Source organism: Nannospalax galili, unplaced genomic scaffold, assembly GCF_000622305.1.
Source record: "Nannospalax galili isolate Female #2095 unplaced genomic scaffold, S.galili_v1.0 scaffold1581, whole genome shotgun sequence".
NCBI classification, from domain to species: domain Eukaryota; kingdom Metazoa; phylum Chordata; class Mammalia; order Rodentia; family Spalacidae; genus Nannospalax; species Nannospalax galili.
The window spans coordinates 42,761-64,605 of record NW_008344294.1 but is presented as its reverse complement, the minus strand read 5'-3'; the positions used below and the strand labels follow the sequence as shown (position 1 = coordinate 64,605).

The 21,845-nt window shown below is 36.8% G+C and overlaps 1 protein-coding gene across 1 annotated transcript; it reads left to right on the top strand.

Moving 5' to 3' along the window:
• The first annotated feature begins 20,632 nt into the window (after positions 1 to 20,632).
• LOC103740055 (olfactory receptor 14C36-like) lies at positions 20,633 to 21,450 on the top strand. The gene is made up of 2 exons (XM_029567148.1): positions 20,633 to 20,819; positions 20,903 to 21,450. Exons 1-2 carry the CDS (start codon positions 20,633 to 20,635, stop codon positions 21,448 to 21,450), a joined length of 735 nt encoding a protein of 244 aa, XP_029423008.1.
• The last annotated feature ends 395 nt before the right edge of the window (positions 21,451 to 21,845 follow it).

The following is a 21,845-nucleotide window of genomic DNA, read 5'->3' as shown; positions in this document are numbered from 1 at the left end:
CCCCCCAAATTTTGAAGGTCAGTTTAGATTACTCTTAGAATGTCACTGAAAGTTGAACTGTTAAAATATACTCCTTTTCTTAGATTTGATATATACTTGTCCTACCAAATTGATAGAACCTCTGAAATGTTTATTATAAAAATCATCTACTGCCTTTTCCTCTACTATCAAGGAACTAAATAATTACTTTATGATGTATTATTTTGAATATATCTACTGAGTACAATATGATTATTTGGTACATGCATATAATATATGATGAAATTATATTAAACTCCATCTAATGTCATGGAATATATGTTTTAATTTTTGAAGGATTTTACAGCAATTGTAAACTCTAGTGAAAAGGAATGACTAAAGTTTTTTTACAAATATATATAGAATGAAAATTTAATGCCATTACTTATAATTTAATCTCTAATATTTATGACATATATTTATCAATTGATGATTTTATTTTTTATTTTTTTATATTTTTTTATTTATCATTTTTTATGTGTATGAATATATTGCCTGCATGTATATGAGTGCACCCATGTTATGCAATGCCGCAGAGGTCAGAAGAGGACTTCGGATTCCCCCAGAACTGGAGTTAAGGACAGGTTGTAGCCACCATGTGGGTGCTGGGAATTGAACCCCGGTCCTCTGCATGATCAGTCACTGCTCATACCTGCTGAGGCATCTCTACAGCTGCTCAAGTTGAAGATTTCTTAAAAGATACACTGATAAAATAAAGCACTGATTTATACAGCCACATATCTGATGGACACAGAAATGTTTTATAAAATAGATGTATAATTCAATTGGATGCTCATAGTGACATAACTGCCTTGGTTTAAATGCATCCAGAAACAAGATAATGCAGAATAGATGATTGATAGATTAGATAGATAGATAGATAGATAGATAGATAGAGATAGATAGAGATAGATAGAGATAGAGATATATTCAATTAACACTCATGTTTCAATCCATTGAAACAGGAAAAACTACATGTCCTCAATGTGAGAATTAAGAAAATTTTTACTTCAAACTCTTTGTCTGAATGGGAAAAGACAATGTTTTGAAGATAGGTGTATTTCTACCTTAACTAATTGTATTATTTAATCACTCCATGCTCAAATGCTTGTTTTTAACAAGATAAAACAACACTACTAGACAAAATTATATTTATTATGATTTCTATCCCTAGGATAATTCTCAGGCATTTTCTAAATAAAATGTTCAATAAAATATTTAAGAATAAATAATCAGATAAGTAGCAATTACATTAATTGTAAACCCATATGAGCTCTAATTACTTCATTGAGCTGTCACATAATGTAAGTTTAACTGTGTACATTTGAAAATGTTTGTAGAATGGTTCAGTTATCTCTGAAAAATATTCACCATCATAACTTTGAAGAAATTTTGATAAAAAAAATGAGAAAAGGAACCATCCCCCCAAATTATATATATTTTTGAAAGCATTTCAAAAGACAGGTTTTATTCTACTATGAATTATTTAAAAGTACAGAATTTGGCTTTACAGCTCGGTTGACCATTGATTGATTTTCTCCCTTAGCAGCTTGCATAGTATCCTCTCCAACTAGGAGAGCTAGTCTTTAGGGAGGAGGCTTCAAAGTCAGTTCTAGTCTGTAGCTCCAAATACTTTGACCAAAATCAGTCCTATCTGACCTAATTCATGGGAAGGTTTATAAAAAATTAATCCATTAATTTAATTTTGGCAATTCATTAATGTCATAGGGCATTATTAAAGAAGTTACATTGGTAAGAGTGAATAATCCAAATAAACTCTATCTTCTTTTTGGACACTAATAAAGAAGGGAGAGATGCCTGATAACTCGGGTCTTACCAATGAGACAATGGAGAAAATATGACAATAGCTCTTTTTATGAGGTCACTCATGAGCAGAGAAAAAGAAAATATGTTCCCTTTATTCCTACAAAGGTTTGAAGGCACCACTGGCCTATATCAATTTGACTCAGATCTTAAAGAAAAGAATATTTGATGGTTTTATGCATTCAAGCCCGGTTGAAAGTTAAACTCATTGATAAAATAAAATGACTGCTTCTTGAATCCCCTGATACCTGAACACTTCAACTCTCTGGACTAGCTTCTTATCCCAGACTACCCTAATCCTCTTAAATCTCCACAGGCTCCCCTCGACAACTTGCCCCTGCCCTCCTTATCTTCCTAACAAAGATTCCCACACCCAGACAATACTACCCTCTTAAAGCAGACCCCACCCACTGTCTCTTGAATACCCTGAAATCTGAGCACCTTCACTCACCCCTCTGTACCCTCTTCCTCTTCTAGTCATGGACTCACACCCACTCCTGTTCTGTCTCAGATCTCTGTACTTCCCTACCAGACAAGAAGAAATAAATACCCAACAGACATGAAGAATTGACAAATAACAAAATTCAGGACAGGAATTGATGAAACAAAGGAAACATCACAAAGAATCAATGAATCTAAGAGCTGGTTCTTGAAATGTTAAGCAAGATATGCAGACGATTAACCCAGTTAAACAAAAGAAAGGGCAAGTACAAATTTATAAAATGAGAGGTGAAAGATGAAACATCACAACAGACACCCAAAAATAAAATCCTGACATTATAAAAGAATAAGAAAGCAAACATATACTCTATTAGATTGAAACAAACATATACTCTATTAGATTTGAAACATATACTCTATTAGAATAAGCAAACAAACATGTACTCTATTAGATTTCTTATATAAGAAATTGACAATTTTTTAAATTCATGGAAACCAAAGAAGTTAAACTAAGAAGAGATCAACAACTTAAACAGACCTGTAACAAATAAGGAAATTGAAAGCATGATACAAAACCTTTGAATGAAAAACAGCCCAGGCACAGATGGATTCACAGCGGAATTCTACCAGGCATTCAAAAGAAATCTGCGATCAATACTTTTTAAAATTATTCAAAAATAAAACTAGAAGGAGAATTCTAAAACTCTTTCTTCAAAGTCAGCATCACTCTAATACCAATACCAGATAAATACACACACACACACACACACACACACACACACACACACAAATAAAAAAGCAACACCCCCCCCGACAAAACCCATTAGGTCAATCTCTAATGTTCTTAATGAACATAGACACAAATATTCTTTACAAAATACTCATAAACTGCATATAGACGGACATTTTAAAAATCTTTTAATGATGTCTCAAAGTTCTTGCATAGCCCTGTCATGTGTTTTTAATTTTTTTCTATAGTCATTGACTGAGTGGCCTAATTCCTCTAATTCCTTATATTCTATGTTATACTTGATACATTCTACTAGCAGTGTTTCCCACTGAGTTTTCAATTGGGTCACTGAAAATTTCAATTCCATCAGTTTTTATTTTCTTCAGTATTTTTCTTTACTCAATTGTTTTCAAATCCTTAATTTTCTTCCATATTTTATTCAATCATGTATTTGTGTTTTCTTGAACTCTGCTCATGAGGCTATTCCTATCCTCTTTAAGTTCATTGAGATGTTTACTCATGTCTTCATCAAACTTCCTAAATTTTTATCATCATTTTGATGATTCTCTTCAATTTTGTGCTGTGGGGCTCATTAAGGCAATTATCATTATTGACCATTTACATAGGACTAATAAGTGTTTGTTTTTGGAGTTTGTGGAGGACTTATTGTCTTGGGCTTTCATGTCTGTGTTTCTGCAATATGGCCTTGGCATGTGAAATTCTTTCACTGGTTATGTGCCTGGTATGATATTCTAGTCTGTCTCAATTAAGTGGATGTTTGGTTCTGGTTTTACTATTGCTCAAGCTTGATTGAGCTCGGATCATGTATGAAAAGTTGGCACATATTCAGTGTTGATTTTTGATTGCGGAGACAGAGGTGAATCTACTTTGGTGATAAACCGTAAATCATGCAAGAGAGACTCCTGGCTGGGTCTGCCTGGAATGAGTCACATATGCCACAACTCCACTATGCCTGGAAGCACTGGGAATGCTTCACAGGATACTGATTCCTGGGGGCATCAGCAGGCACGACCAGTGCAGAATCTGCCAAATTTGAGCTTGGGCTGGGATTATGGGAACAGCAGCATGGGCAGGTGTGGTTCTAGGAAACTCACCAGACCTTGCTTGACCTAATTCTTAATTCCTGATTCAGTTGTCTCATTTGGGTCTCACTTTCTAAATGATTTAACTTTATCAATTTGAGATTGAAGAGTCGTTGGTGGCTGACAGTTTCTTTGTGAGAAAGAGTCATTCTTTTTGAGGATGTAGGCCACTAATAGGATGTCATGCTCCAGAGGAAAGCCTTATACCTATGCACATATGGGAAATAACAACTAGGTATAATGAGTTAAGTTTTAAAAAGCCATGAAGTTGGAAGAGAGAAATGTTAGGTAGGGTAAGGGGGCAATTGGCAGAGCTAATAAGATATATATTTCATTGTATATATGTATAAAATTCTTAGGAAGATGAAATTTTAACTAAATAAAATTTGAGGGATTTAAAGAACTGTGCAATTCCCATAATAAGTGACTAAGTTTAATATTAATTTTATATTATTTTCTCATCCTCATGAGATAATTAAAGCATAGGAAAGGAAACATGAAGAGCATCATACATATGGAATACAGAAAGGAATCCAAATGACAGGCTTATGACATCAGAGACTGTCGCTCATCTGTAGATATTCTCCTAACATAAAACTGTATACTATCAAAGAGTTCAGAGGTCACCTACATCTACTCAAAAAACTCAATTAGGGCCAATACAATTGATACAGAAGCTATATAGAAAGAAGTGTTTAACAGTATGTTCTAGGAATATCACATACATAATTCAGAACACAGAATACATTAATATAAATATAGCTTGAAACTAACTATTAATCTTTGTCTAAGTAGTTTGGAAGGTTGGTACAGGATGCCATAGTGTTCTATCCAGTTTTACTATTTGTGGTAACAGTCAGGGGTGGCCGCTCCTCCGTTCTCATGGGTGCTGCTCCTTTGTTCTCAGGGGCATCAAGGCTGCTCCTCCGCCTGCTCAGGGCTGAGGCCACTCTTCTGCTCACCCGGTACTGAGGTAGCTCTTCTGCTTGCCTGGCACTGCCTCCGATCATCGCTGTTTCTGCCTGGTCTTGGACACAAGGGCTGGTGAGGAGACTGTGTCAGTGGAGCTGCATTCGGACACAGGAGACCAGGTTCAGTGACACAGGTCTAGTTTATTGCAGGAAGGCACAAGCTTATATAGGGGTATTGGTCCAATCACAGCACAGCAAAAAAGGATACATTGTTAGCATAACAGATTTAGCATCCTGTCACAGTACAGCAAGTAAGATATCTTATTAGCATAACAGACTTAGAGTCCTATTAACTTAACAGACATAACATCCTATCACAGAATAGTGAGTAGGATGCCTCATTTGCAAACTGGTTTCAGATTACAGAGCCTGGATTCCTGGAAACTACATGACCCTGACTGTTGCAATATCTAAGTGTTGCAATTTGGAATTCCAAGGGTGGTGATTAGGGAGTGGTGAGCTCTAGGAGTCAGTCTCATGATCTGCCAATGGGAGCAAATGTCACAAGGCATTTCTTGTGGCTCCAGCGATCGGGCCATTGCCTCAGGCCTGCTGTATGGCTGTCAATAAGACTTTCACCCTAGGTTCAAGCCTGTCTCCCACAACTATTTGACAGAACCTGAGAAGGAACACAACTAACTACTGCTGAACCCCTTTTTGTGCTGCATACATGGCACATTCCAAGGCAAGCAGTCTGGCAAATAATGTTTCCAATTCTTCAGCAAGAAGAATTTTTTAAATTCATGATTGCTTTCTTAAAATCTCCTCAGCAAGAAAGAACTGTTTTACTATATTTTCCTTTCTGTTTGTTTTATTTTATTTTGTTGGCCTTTGATTTTTTTTTTCACCTTTTTGATGTTGTCTTCAAGAAACTTATCTCACTTTCAAAGAGAGATACTGTCTTATGGTGAAAAGATGGACAAAATTATTCCAAGCAAATTGCCCTAAGAAGCAAGCAGCCATTGAAATGTTAATAGCTGACAAAATGATGGGTTTTCTTTCTTGATACATTACACTAGCCTATGTCATTAGACAGGGGAGTTGAGGCCATTGATATTTAGTCTTATTTTTGAAAGGTGTGTATCATATACTGTCATTTTAATTTCTTTGTGTTTATGGCTCTATTTTGTGTTTGCAAATTCATGAGTGCCACAATCATCCTACATCATTAAGACATTTCTACCTCTTCTCCAACAATGTTCTCTAAGTATCAGAGGGGTGATATTGATGTACCATTTTATGCAGAACACATGACAGTCTTTTGTTCTTATCACCATAATTAACTGTTATTCTTTGAATTAACAACTGACCACTGAAAAAGAAGCTTCTTTGATGGAGGCACAAAACTCTCCCAGTCTCAAAGCATGACCAAGGTGATTCCTAAATCTTTGGTGTCCTCCATAACCTCAGAATATGGCATTAAGCTTAATAGATTTGTGTTATATATCTGTATCTGGTTTGCTTTATGTTGTTGCTATTAGTTCTGTTTGTGCTGTCCTCTCAAGACTGTTTGTGAGATTGAGCTCAGTTTCATAAAATAAACATTACCAAGGTGGACTGCAATCCAATATCCATGGGTATTTTAATGACCAATTGTCTGCTTTTTTGCTTTGCCTAGGGAGATGTGAACAAAACATTTCATCAGATAGGGCACCAGTGACAGATCAAAGAAATACATCAAATCAAGTGCAACATGGTGAACCAATAGTTTGTCTGGGCCAATTATAAGAGCAAGGGATATGTTTACTTAAGGAGTATGGATGAATCAAAACAGCTACATCACCAAGCAGTCCCACCATAGAATGGGTAACAAACTCATGAAATCTGGATTATGGGGTCCTATATTTGTTTTTCTTTCAATCTTCTGCATAGTGAGGCACCTTTTTCAAGCTCATGTGAAACTAGGGAGCAGAAAGTAATAATGAATGGAAACCCAAGTTAGGAGCTCATACTTTTCTTCTGTCTTCTACTAGAAAATGTTAAAAGCCAAATTACTATTACCCTAAAGCTATAAATCATTTTAATAATCTGTTTATTCTGTTGCTATGGCTACACTTCCAAGCATGCTGTGGGTAACCACAGTAAGCTATACCCCATAATGAAGACACACACTGATGAAATTGCTTGACCTAAACACACCATAAAGATATACTTCATCCACAGATGGAACTGATAAAAGAAAGGAGCCAGGGGTTTCTCCCAAGCCCATGTGACCACTGAGGAATCAATCTTCAAATGACTATAAGAGTAAAAGTAAATTGGTTTATCTAAGCCAACTCTATGGTCTTAAACTCCCAAAGGAAAATATAACAAAAGATTAAAGTAATCAGTATATTTCTTTAAGAATTCAAGGATTTACACTTCTGAGAATAAATGCCTTTTAAACAATTATTCTCAATGCTGATTTTGTTTCTAATAACAAAGTGCTGCTCAGATGTAATATTTCAAATATTTTTCTGCATTACTGTAGTGTCCATCTATAGCTAAGCCTGACAACTCACTATTGTACTAAAATGATGGCCATATTTGTTATCTCGCCCTATTTAGAAGCCTTTGAGAGGGAACTGACACTAATTCTAGCCACTCTAACAGCTATCAAAGAGTCTGAAATTGAATCTTGAGCTTATCACTCTCGAGTCTAACTTGGTAGACAAAAGAAAAATGAGGAGGAACCCAATAGAGGGATGGTTTTGGATGCTTTCATCAAGAAATTCCAATGGACTCTGATATGCACATTTGAAATTTTCCCTATTCTGACTTTTTTTCTGTTTCACTGTCTAGAACTTGTAATGCTAACTACTTTTGCTTTTATTTCTTCATCACGTCTCCTAGGCAACAGTCCAGGATTTTATTTACTCCCTACAGTTATGAGTTATACAATTTAGGAGTCTTTTAGATAGACCCAATGAAGAGGTACCTCAATTCCCTCATCCTGCATCCCTGTTCAGCACGGAAGAAGCCAGAGTGGTCTGCATCCTGATTCATTATCAGAAATTCGGGTAACTCTTCAGAGGATGCTGTGATAAGAATAGGAGGTAGGAATTGGCTAGGAAGGTAGGGTACAAAGATCCCAAACAAAAGAAGCCAGTTTCTTGGATAAAAATTAAAATATCCTTGGTCCTCTTAGCAACACACTCTGTTCCAAAGGCCAAAAATCTGAAAGTATTTCGGTCATCTTATATAATCCTTAAAAGTTTTTAGAGATACCTCTTCAGAGGGGGGATATTAGAGTAACAAAGAGCCCCATATATTTAACTGGTGAATTCTATAAAATCCCTAGTCTATCTATTGGAGGACACACCTTTATAACTTCACTGATCAATCAACTGGTGATAGAACTACCCATAGGAAGATAGGTTCACCTTAAGTTATGCTAAATAGATGGGTGGAATATTTGCGCTTTAAAGGGGCAGTGGATTTTTTTCTGCCTACAGTCCCACCTTGTAATGTAGAACTCCACAATACTTCTGACCAGCCACAGTCATGTAGGTCTCTGTAAGTCTGTCTGCTTTCTGATGTTTGAGTCCATTCTTCAATTCTTTTACTAATGAGACTAAGAACCCTCTAGGACGCCCTCTTTCCCCCTGTTTCAGTACAGGCCAAAACTATGGGCATACTGTGTCTTACTTTAATTAAAACACAAAATTATCTAAAGTAAAAGTATATGGAGACACTTTACAGACAATGATAGAAGGGCACCATCCTTTGAAATAGTCTGGAAAATAATTCGTTTTGTATTCTTTGTATGTTCAGAATGTATCATTATCAGAAATCCTCAAAAATAAATTAAAAGAAAGAAATAATCCAACCAAGAAAAAAAGGTCTACTTCATTGAGCTTTAAAAATGAAATTACACACTCTGTATTAATTATATTTCTTTTATAATTCTTCACCGTTATCAGTAAGTCTTGATATTCTTTTTTCCATATCGTTTATTCTGTACTTGAGAGTTTTTCCTATTGTTTCAACTTTCCTCATTGAGTTATTCAATTTCATGTTCATTTCATCCTTAGTTTTCTTCAATGTTGGGATATGTCATGAATTCATTTTTCAAATCTTGAACTGCTTTTGTCATTTCATTTTTCTGTATATTTGTAAACTTCATTAGAAGTTTATACCTGTCCTTTTTTAGTTGAGTTGTTGTTTGTGCATTCTTTAAATCAACTGACTTTTTATAATATTTGTGATTGGTCTTTTAATTCTGTATTCTGACTTTCCTCTAGTTAGTTCTCAATGTAAATCACTTTGACAGGGCTGGTGTAATTTGTTGGGGCTATAGCATTTTGGTGTTTCATATTAATTTTTTGCTGTGATATAGGCATTTGAATATCTTTTGTTGCCTGTGATTCTATTAAACTTTATCCTATATTTATTGAGTTGAAACTTGACTCAGTACTTTTGATGCAGATTCATTGCTTTCTGTTGGGGAATAAACAATTAGTTATTCTGGGCTTCAGGTTCTCTTTTTTCATGTTATATTAAGGGACCAGATCATTCAAGTCAGGCTACTCAGGAGCTCTCCAGGAGGCAAAAGAACACTGGCTATTCAGGTGTCTTTTGACATCTCAATGGGATGGGTCTAAGTCCCAAGGAGAGTGGATGGGAACAGAATTTATTGCGCTTTATTAGATAGCAGGTAACCTTAATTATTTTTCTTTTCGAGCCCTTGTCAGTTTGATACCCAAACATATAACTTTAATCCATAATTTACACTGGGTCTATAAGGGCTCGTGTTCATCTCATAAAATACCAGCACCCACATGGCTGCTAACAACTCTCCATAATTCCATTCCCAGGAGATCCAACAGCCTTTTCTGACTTCCAGAGAAATTGCATGACACAGGTACACTTACCTACATGCAGACTATACATACATACACATAAAATAAATAAAATGAAAAAAAAAAAGAATCCCCTAATCTCAAAAACTCTACCATTCCTCCAGAGCTCAAGTCTAAGAGTTTCTTCTGGTAATCAAAGCAAACTCTTAGTTATGAAAACTCTTAAAATAAAATAAAAATCACTAATTGTGGCCCAGTATCTCTCTGGGTCTCCTGTGCGATTAGACAAAGCATATAATATATTTTATGTGTATTTATTAACTTACAAATGAATGAGTACCCTGCGCCAGCCCTGCACTGCAGGGACTCAGAGCCTGCCTTATCAGACCTCGCTACTCCCATAGTCCTCTGCTAGCATTCACTCATGCCTCCGGGGCCAGCGAACTCGCCCCAGGTCAACAGGGAGTCAGTCCATTCTGTCTTTGAGCTGCTGCGCTGGCTGCAAGTTTCCTACACCATCACGCTCTATTGGTGGCTCCTGGCTTCCATCCCAAGAATGCTCCCAGCTTCCCTTCCTAGTTCCCGCTCATGTCAGGTCCCACCCATTGGAGGAAACAGCTGATCGGGAGACACTCCACCCCTTTCCTCCACTCTTACAATCTTTCTGCCAATCTTCCACTAAAGTCCCTGAGCCTTGGAGGGGATGATAACTGTAGGGTGATCTCTCTTGTATCATGGTGAATATCTTTCTGCCAATCTTCCACTAAAGTCCCTGAGCCTTGGAGGGGATGATAAATGTAGGGTGATCTCTCTTGTATCATGGTGAATTAGTGGCTTCTCGGGCTTCCCCATTAGTCATCCTAAACAAATATGAATGTAAATACAAATGCCTAAAGATAGCCCAGTAGGTGTGTTATACTCATTAAATAATATACTTATGATGGCTTCTCCACTAGGGCCTGTAGCCTTTCTCAACAAAAGGCGTTGGCCTGGCCTACAGCACCAGATGTGTGTTCCACTCCTAAGAGTGGGCCTTATCCAATTAGAAATTTGTCAGTTATACTTATGTGGTTGAGCCATTATTGCATTTGCAGGTATTGCTTGGCATGTTCATAGTGTGCAGCACATGGGGTCCATCATTGAGTAGACTTATAGGGGCTCCGTTCTTCCCTCCCCATCTGTATAGAGCCTTCTGGCAATATGAACATCATTCATCCAGTGGCATAGAGGTTTTTTTTTGGTTTTGTTTTATTTGGCTTAGTCTCAGTTCCATCTCTTTTTCTACTCCTATGCTCACAACATGCAATGTCCTCAGCAATATGGCCTTTCCAACCTTTCTAGGGTACAACTGACATTAATGGCAATAGCCTTGGTGAATTGGAGGACCTCAAGTGTCTCTCTTTCTGATCAACAGTTCATAGGGGGGTAACCCACCCATGGTACTGTAGATTTTCTTAACAGTTGTTTATAGCTGACCTTTGCTTCTTCAGGTATCTTTCAAATGGGTTTAACATCTGTAAAACATTCGAAGGAATGTTAACAGTAAATATTAAATCACTCATAGACAAGGTCTCATAAAGCTTTGAAAGGTTTTGTCCATTTTTATTAATTATTTGCTCCATAGATCCTTCTTGGGGACCATAGCATGGGTATGAGGCATTAATTTGGTTAGCTCATTACCATTTTCAGTTATCCCTTTGTATTCTTTTATTCTTGATACACTTACAGGTGTTACCTCCAATTGCCTGATCCTGCACTGGGCTAAGGAGGCAGGGGCTTCTTCTGTTCCCACTGCACTTGTTGGCTCCCTGAGTCAGACAGGCTCTGGGTCTGCCTCCTGACTGCAGCCAAATCTGCCATCTTCCCATTGACCATACCAGGTTGCTGGGGGAGAAAGTGGTGGGAAAACTGGCTTCCACCCCTAGTATAGCCTTTATCAGAAGAGAAATGCATCTTATTTAATCGTTGGGGATTCTTAACCACCCCTTGTACAGTTATTATCCTTCGACTGTCCTTTGTAAACCATTCTTTTGGTTTTAAAGCCTTCCAGAAATGCCTTAGTACCGAATTTGGTTTTCTATCAATTTTTTTCTCTGGGGATTTGGGCTTGACATAAGTCTTGCCACATTTGTCTTTGAGTAACCCAAGTGGACCATTTTCCCCTGTCTGGTCTTTTTTATATCTCTTATAGGGTGGTCTCTTATTTCACAGACACATTTTACATGCTGGTCAGAATCACTTAGATTTGCCAAAGCCTCTCTCACTTTACAGAGATCCTGTCCTATCAAAGGGCTTAGTAAAGCCATTAAAGCCCCATACCATTCTTGAGGTCCCAGTTGAATTAAGCTGTGTTTCATATCTCTGGTGAACACAGTCTCATCTGGCCCAGTGAACTGGACATCATATATTGCTTTTCTCATTCCTAGTTCTCTCAGTAATGCCTGCCCCTCCTTTATAGTCCTCCAGCCCCTGCTAATGATGTTAGTCTCCCTTGGTGACAACCATGTATCTTTAGTGCCTTCAACCAGCCATCCCATTAAGGACTGCTCCCCCCTGCACTGGCCTGGGTTGAACAGCCTATATCATAAGGATGGATGGGTGGTTATATAACTCAGCTGTGAAGCTTCTGAAGGACTTAGAATAAGGTCATTTGCTCCCATGTCCCATACTCTCACAACCCATGTGGCCAGGGGCTCTCTGCTTCCTTGCTTGTTTTTCCTAGCTTTAACACTTCCAGCATGGACTATTTCCTACCTATAGTACAGTTAGCTTTTTCTCCCTTTTTACTATTATCTGTCTTTTTTCTCTGAGTCGTTGAACTTTACACAAGTCAAAGTATCCTGCCTTTCCTCTGTCTCCAGCTCTACACCTTGGTCTGCCTTTTCAGCTTTTCCTGCCTGGGGTATATCTTTTATCAGGCAAAGTGGCTGCTCTATTTTTCTGGGAGCTCCCTTTGGGTCCACAGCAGATAAAAGATCTTCTAACTTTTGTGTAACTTTTAGCAAATCTTCACATACCCATAACATATCCCCACATTTACAACATAGCTTTGGCCCATGCTTCTGCATGGCTGTATCCTTTTCAGTAACCCATTGCAAAAACCACATCAGCACTGCCATTAGTGCTGTAGTAAAACTCATTCTCAGTTTTGTCATATCCTGCCAGACTATGCCAATTCTGTGACCCAAATTCTCTTTGGGTCTCCTGTGCGATTAGATAAAGCATATAATATATTTTATGTGTATTTATTAACTTACAAAGGAATAAGTACCCAGTGCCTTGCCCCGCACTGCAGGGATCCAGAGCCCACCTTATCAGACCATGCCATGTCCATAGTCCCCCTGTAGCATTTGCTCATGCCTCCAGGACCAGTGAGCTTGCCCCAGATCCATGGGGAGTCAGTCCATTCTGTCTTTGAGTTGTTGTGCTGGCTGCAAGTGTCCTACACCATCACACTCTACCGGTGGCTCCTGGCTTCCATCATAAGATGATCCCAGCTTCCCTTCCTAGTTCCAGCTCTTGTAAGGGCCTGCCCATTGGATGAACCAGCCAATTGGGAGACACTCATTTACTATCAATGTACAATGGCACAGAATTAGCATCCCCATTCCAAAAGAGAAGAATTAGAGGACAACAAGGAAAGACCAGAACAAAGAATAAAACACAGCAGGCCAACACAAAATCCTCAGCTCCCTCCACATCTAGCACCTGGGACATGTTGGTAGCATCATTTGACTTCTACTGGACTTGGGTTCCCACATCTCCACTTCTGCTATCTGAAGCAAACATGGCCTTATTATTGGGCTGAATGTACACTATGACTACAGCTTTCTTAGGATAAAACTTATGGTCCTGACATCTCCAATATCTTAGAGTCTCTGAAGAAACTTAGTTTTTTACCTTCATAGCTTCATGTAAAGTCCTCTTGGGGCCTCCATGAAGGAAATGCCAACATGACACACAGTACCTGACCTCATTGACTTCCTTAAACCTTGGTACATGCCTATGTGGCTCAATAACTCTTGCATTATTTATGCTAGTAAAACTATTATTAATTGGGTAGTGCTTCAAAGTTATTCTGTCAGTTTCAAATGGAGTCTGGCCTTATCTTCAATAGATATAGTGTCTTTGATGTGACTTAGAGCTGGAACCTCAGAAAATGCTGTCCTGGGTGGATCTTGAGCAAGTATCTTTTCCTCAGTATACTCAGTCCATGTGCTTATTCTTTTTAAATTAAAAAATATTTTATTTTTAAGTGTATGAGTATATTGCCTGCATATATGTAAATCTACCCATGTTATCCAATGCCCATGGAAAGCCAGAAGAGGGTGTCAGATTCCCTGAACTTGGAGTTGTAGATGGTTGCTAGTCAACATGCTGTGTACTAGGTATCAAACCCAGCCCCTCTGCAAGAGTCCTCAGTGCTCTTCACCTCTCAGCCTTATCTCTACACCCAATCTGCCTCCTTTTGAATATATTTTCACTTTTATGTACTTGAACATTTGATGGATGTACTTTTGCCTTCAATGTACCATTTCCACTCTCGTACTGCAAAGTATATGGCTTCTCCTTAACTGAGTGAATCCCTTATCAAATATACTTTCTTTGCCCCTTTGCTGTCCAGAAATCTAACTTTGTTCATGGTCTTTTCTTCACCAAACTTCACTAAATTTTCCATCTTCTCATATAATTCTCATCATAAAATCCAATAAAAATACTGATTACTAACCAAGTCACTGTCATAAACACTCTACTTATTGAACTTTTCTCTATCAAACAACTTACTTAGTCCATCAGTTTTGTATTCAGCCTTCTTCACCTTTTCAGTATCCATGCAAGTTATAGAAAAATTATCTCTGAACGCTCTTAGCAATAGAGGCTTAGTTCCCCTCTACAGTCTCATGAGGTGATTCTTGACTGGTGTATTTCTTTTGACATTTTGGTCTTCCCAGATTCTAACATAATGGCCTACTCAGCTGCACTCAGAATTCTAGAGCTTTGCTAACCCAAAGTTCCTAACTCTTCTACTCTTCTTCTACAAGATAGTTCCAAAGGACTGTTAAGAGTCAGTTAAGGCCTGAATAAAACAAAGTCTGATCTTACCCCTTGTGACTGACAGATTTATATATGTAACATATACTCTACATTTCCTTGTAATCAGCCTCTGTCTTTCAGACTCAAATTGTAGTGTTGGATCTTCGCACTCAGATGGGTATGGAAAAACTGAAGATATTTTATTTGCCAACTTCTAATATTATATGAAACATCTGGAGAACACTGATCTTCATACCCCTTAAAAATTTATACATAACAAATTATATTACTCTCAAAATATTTTTTACTTTTTAAAATGTTGAGTCTAACTTATAAATTAGATTTTTACTTATTTAATTCTCATAAATATTGGGGAACTAAGTAAATGTTAGCAATATTAAAAGGAAAAAAAAATCATTACAAACTTGTGAAGCTGGGAAAAATCAGTTCTGGGTTTGGATGCAGGTGCTTAACACAGGAAATGGTACTATGCTGTTGCAACCCAAAAGGCTGACTTGTCCTCAGTGGTCTCACTCTTACAATAAGAACACATTACTGTTAAGGTTCAGATAGCCTTGCCCCCTCACCAACAGGATTTCAAGGACTTCTCATGCTCCTGAAAAAAGGGAATAGAGCTGATAAGCACCTTGGTCTTTGAAGTCAAGAGAAGCAGACTTTTCTCCACTGTTTGACCAACACAGCAGGCTTCCCCTTTGATCTCTAAAGAGGACAGGCTCTCCAACCAAACTTTAAAAAAAATATGTCTTCCTGCCTTCTGCAGGAAGCAGAAGCTTCCCTTTTTAAAAGACCACAGCTCAAGACCCAGACAGACATTTTCCCTGCCTGGAAGGGAATCTGTCCCATATGTTTCTTTGCTAATAAACCTGATTTTGATGAAGTTTTATCTGTGTCTTGGTGCCTTCTCCTCCATTAGCTCGTTCTCCGACAACTTTTTACCTATCACTATCAGTCCCTATACTATGTTACTTATGCTAGTAAATGCTTGCTCAAAGCCTTTCATCTTTATTTTGATCCTAGGAATGAATCAATTTTTAGATATTTTAGGTATTAAACAGGATGATAGCAATTCTCTTTTTCAGTATCTCTCTTATATGAACACATCTGGGGGAAGGGGAGAGAGGCAGTAGGTGAGATGAACAAAGGAGTGAAAGATTTTCTGAATGATCTAGAATACTGAAAATACACAGGATGCTGTCCTCTCTGGGATCCACACAGATGCTCCAGCACACAATTCTTTCCTCATGTCCATGTCTGTATTTTAATTGGGTATTTTTAACTACTTCTTTGGAAATCATCACCTGAGTTAATTACCACTGGGCATCTTGCCATCACTGCCCAATAATGACTGTGTTTCCAGAGCTTTTGTTAGTGACTCATGAGGATGCCCACATCATAGATAAATGAGAACATGACCCTTCAATTTTTAAAACAGAAGTAGTGAAGGAAAATACCTCTCAGACCCCTCCCTATCCTCTAAGAAAAAAAGCTGCCTTCCACCTGACTCTGAAAATATGCTTCATTGTTCAAACCCTTTCCTGGTTTCTGTTTACAATTTCAATGGGAATGGTATGGGGCAGAAAAGAAAAAACATTCTGAGCTTGCCAAAGATAGTATACTTGGTACATCTGTGTATGGTCTCTATGGGAATGATCTGGAGCAGAAGCGAGAGGACGTTTTGCCCCAGGTGAGACAACCAATAACTGTATAGGTAGAGTCTCTGGAAATCAGCCCTAGATTGTTCCTTTCTTGACTATTCTGTGTATAGTTTCTATGGAAACCCACGGCTTTGTGGTTTTTGTGGCTTTTCTGCTTTAAAAGCTCCACGATTTCACTGTTCAGGGTCACAGGACAGCTCCTGTGACTGTCTGCATCCCCAACCAGTTGGCCTCAATAAAGTGCTCATTTTTACTGAGATTCAGTGTCCTAGTGGTCAATGTAGGGAATTTTATGGACCCATAACAACAGTGTTTTATTTCATTGAAGACTTCATAATATCTTTAGTAGAAATGAATATTTGAATGAACCATCAGTAAGAACATGAGTGTAAAGGTTGCCAAGAGAAAGCTTCATCCTCATTTTTTATTTGGATGAATCATCTGTAACACTTTCACTTGGAATTGAACAAAGCCTCAGAGTATCTTATGACTATGGTTGTTGCCTTGATCTGCCTCTCTCATTTACAAAATACTTTCATGAAAAGTCTTGCTTCAGTTTGAAATATTATTTTAAAAAGAAAAAGGAAGCCAGCTGTGGTCGCACACACCTTTAATCCTAGCACTCAGGAGACAGAGATGGGCATATCTCTTTGGGTTCCAGACAAGTTGCAGCCAAAAGGAGATTTTGTCTCAAAAACAAACAAACAAACAAACAAAACAAAAAGGAATTGAGTATCAATAATTTCATTAAGGGAATGTCTGAAGACAGTGGCACATCCTTAGCAACAAAAAAAAAAATTCACAGAAAAACGTGGCTAAATTTTTATAGTGGTGTCATTTCAAATGTTATATTAATACTATGGAGTAGTGGAAAATCTGTGTTTCTCTGCCACCTGACTGAAACTATGTATTTTCAAGCAAATTTCTCTTTATTAAATATTTGTAAAATATCCACTACAATGTTTAAAAAAATCAAAGTAACAACATTACTATTAAAATATTTTAGTGTATATACATATTACTGTGTGTAATATGTGTCTAAGGTAAAGAAAATCTTGAAAAGATATTAATTTAAATGTAGTTTTAGACCACTGACTTCCCTTTCTAAGAGTCTTTATAAAATTTTTCCCTATTTCAATCTCTGAAACTTGCTTTGTGTCTTTTTGCATTCCTATTTTACCAGAAATAGATTTTTTAAAATTTCAAATACGTATAATATTCACTTAAAAAAGAGATAAATGATGCTTAATTGTATGGCATAACAAAGAACTGGGCCCAGCTCAGGCTGCCTGCCATAAGGAATGGGGAAAGGGCTTCCACATATGTGACAGCCCAGCACAGGTGGGTGTGGCAATGACAACCTACTGAGAGATGATCTTCTGGGAGACAGACTGCCATTGAATATAGCAGGACAGAGTGGGAAACCATGATTGGCTAGCCAACCCCTTATAACCCCAAACACGTTCCAAAATAAAGGAGTCTGCAGCAGCTCGCCCACTGCTTGCTTTCACCACACTCCTTCCTGCTGTCTGTGTTGTAACTCCATGCGTCTCTCCCCCATATCAGCAGGGACCATGTGTCCCCTTCCAGCTGACTCCGGGGGAGGACAGTAACACTTAATGTGTCAAGTATATTTGACAAATATTTAAAATAATCACGTGGCAAAGGGAATATACATTTTATGTGCTTGCTTCATTACTTTCCTTAAGTTCTTTTTAAACTGTGTTTCTTACCAGACAATAGAGATTTAAAATGCTTAGCAATTAGCAGGGCATGGTGGTACAAACCATTAATCCCAGCATTCCAGAGGTAAAGGAAGGTATAAATCTGTGAGATTTATACCATCCTGGTCTACACAAAGAGATGAATGCAAGCTGGGACTACAGAGAGACCCTCTCTGAAAAAACACCAAAAATTAAAAGTTAATAAAATAAAAATTTGAAAATATTTCAATTTTTAATTCAAAGAAATAAAATTTTTGAAAATTAGATAATTACACAAAGTGTTCTAATTACTCACAGGTATTAATGATTACCTATACTAATGGCTATCAACCTGTCATCACATTTCATCAGAAATTTAAAATAAAATTTATCATAAATTGAAGAATAGGTAGATATACATGTGTGTATTTTTCATTAAGGGAAATGTAAGTATATATAACTTTAATCCCAGAAGACTCCTCCTGACTTCTATACTGGTGTAGAATTTGACATGATTCATCATAAGAAGGAACTTTATTATAGGCAGGTGCTAGGCATTATATGTTGCAAAATGCAATGTTCTACATAGTAATATAGAGTATCTTCAAGATTTTTTAATACTTTTTCAACAGAAAAGGCTAATACCATGCATGTGTGTTGGTGTATTAGTTCTAAAAATTTGAAAATATGAATGCTCAACTTAAGGGAGAAACTTAGACTCTAAGATTTTAACAAGTTTATGTATTTCTCCAGGGTTCAAAATGTCACTAATTAGTATGTTAAAATGGAGATTTGATGTTGAAATGCATAATGAATAATTAAAATTTAAGTAATACTTATTAATTTTTAAGGGGATTCCTTAGAAATTTCATGAAAATACTGCAGTACAATGAGGCGATGCAAGTCCATCCACTTCCACTTATTGAAAGAGAGAGGAAAGCATTTAGATGGGGATGTTAAATATTTCAAATGTTTAAGAGTATTTAAGAGTCACTGATTTTATCTCTATTTCTTTTTAGAATATTAACAATTTTGTTGGTTGTATTCAACTATATAATATATTATTTGGAAAAATTTCACACTTTGTCTTACCTTTCATCTCATGAGCTTTTAATACAGATTTGGTGTGAGATTTTTATAATCAAAAGTGTTTCAAATGTAAATATTTCAAGGGTTTTCAGATACCAAAGTTGGTTTATAATGAAATGATACCTTTTTCATTTATATAATTGGGTGAGACCTATGCTAAGTCTTATATGACAAATGTTATTGTGACTTGCTCTAAAGTATTTTTTATCTCAAGTTTCCTGTTATATTGATGAGTTATACCTGAAAATGATAGTTAATTCATTGATAAATATACTTTCCAGGTTTTAAAATGCATGTCTGTCTTTTCTGAAAAGCCTTCTTTTTTTCTTTCATCTTTTAAAAACTGCTTTGTTCATATATGTCTCATACACAATGAAGTATTTATTTATGTTTTGTTTTTTTATTTATCAATTGGTGTCTTTGACATGGAGTTTCTCAGTATAGTTTCACGCTTTAACTTTGAACCAAATTTCGCACTTAATTTGTGAGTTATCTACTTCTGCCTCCTGAGTGCTGAAAATACAAGTGTGAGGTACTGCTTCTTGGCCTATTCTGCAGGTCTCAGATGGAAGAAACTGAGATAATTTCTTAAAACCTCCCAACCTCCCCACTTATCTCTCTCTTTCCAATTGTGTCATCTGTTTTGTTATGTCTATGTTGCTCATCTTTAAATACAGATATGCATAATATATGACTGCACATAAGCTTATTCATAGAACAGGAATGCATATCATATGCAGATGAACACTTGTAATAATTACATATAAACACAAAGTTTTAAATACTACACATGTTAAATTATTCTGAATATTCTTGAAAATCACCTAATTGATATAGCAATTAATCTGCTAGAGGAACTCACTTTATATAACTCAATTTTAGGTTCATTAAGAGAAGAAAATTCATGAGACAGACATTATTACAGAAACTAACACAAAATGTTTAACATGATACCATACAATGAGACAGTAGAGTCTCCCTGATTATCTGTATATGTAAAAAGCTAAGTATGGTTATATACATACATATGTATATATGTAGGCTACAGGCTTGTTTTTTCAAACATACAGGTCATTTGTAGAAAATAGAAGTAAATAGCAGAAAGGGAATGTTAGTCACTCACCTATTATTTTATGATTACTAGTTCACTGATTTTCTTTTTCAGACAACTGGAAGTTTAACACTACAGCCAATTCCACCATGGTGACTAAATTTCTTCTTTAGATTTTAGTGAGACATGGGAGGTCAGGCTCCTGCTCAGCATGCTATTCCTGCTGCTCTATCTTAGCAGCCTGCTAAGGAACCTAACCATCATCATAGTTACCACCATTGACCAGAACCTCCACGCACCCATGTACTTCTTCCTCAGGAATCTTTCCATCTTAGACATGTACTATGTTTCTGTCACAGTCCCTAATGCTTGTGGCAAGTCCTGCACTCACAACAGGGGTATTTCTGTGGCTGGGTGTGTTGCACAGATCTTTTCAATCTTCTTTGTGCATGTATGAAAATTCTCTTACTCACTGTGATAGCCCAGGAGTGCTATGTGGCCATGTGCCAGCCCCTCCTCTACCCTGTCATCATGAATCACCAAGCCTGTGTTCAGGTGATTCTGGCTTCCCTACTCCTTAGTCTTATCATAGCAGGTTCACACACTGTGAAAACATTCCGACTGTCCTTCTGTAACTCTAATGTGGTCCCTCAGTTTTTCTGTGATGTCCTCTCTGCTGAGGCTCTCTTGCCTGTCTTAATTCTTCTAACTGCCATCATCATTAGTGGTAGCTACCTTATCTTCATTATGGTATCATATGTTCACATATTTTCTACTGTGTTGAAGTTTCCTCTGAAAGAAGAGAGAAAAAAGGCCTTTTCCACCTGTGTTGCTCACATTATTATGGTGTCTCTGTTCCTTATCTCTGGTGCCTACGTGTATCTGAGACCTCCAGTCATCTCAGAAGTGATTCAGGACATGATTCTGTCTGTACTTTATGCAAATGTTACACCATTCTTAAATCCTATCATCTGTAGTCTTAGAAATAAACAGATAAATGAAGGTGTAAGTAATTTTAAGAATATTTAAATTAGGAAAATTTAAAAAATATTTTTAAGCATCAGAATCACTGTGTGAGACTCAAGATGTAAACAGTACTCCTTTCTGAGGTTTGTGTACTATCCTGTTTTACCTTAACTGTATTGGCACCTAAGAAATACATATTATCACTAGTTTCTGTTTCCCTTTCACTTATCATCCAAGAATTAAAAAAGTATTTTAAAGTTCATTATTATTTTAATCATATGATTCTACAGGCTACACTGTGAAAATTTGATAACAGCACATAACCTTAGTGATGAAATTAAAGAAGCTATTATATATATATATATATCATGAAAATATTGTTTTTGAAAGCTTTGTAATGATTACATACTTCAGTGAATAGTTATGTCTAAATATATTTGTTTCATATTATTTAAGAT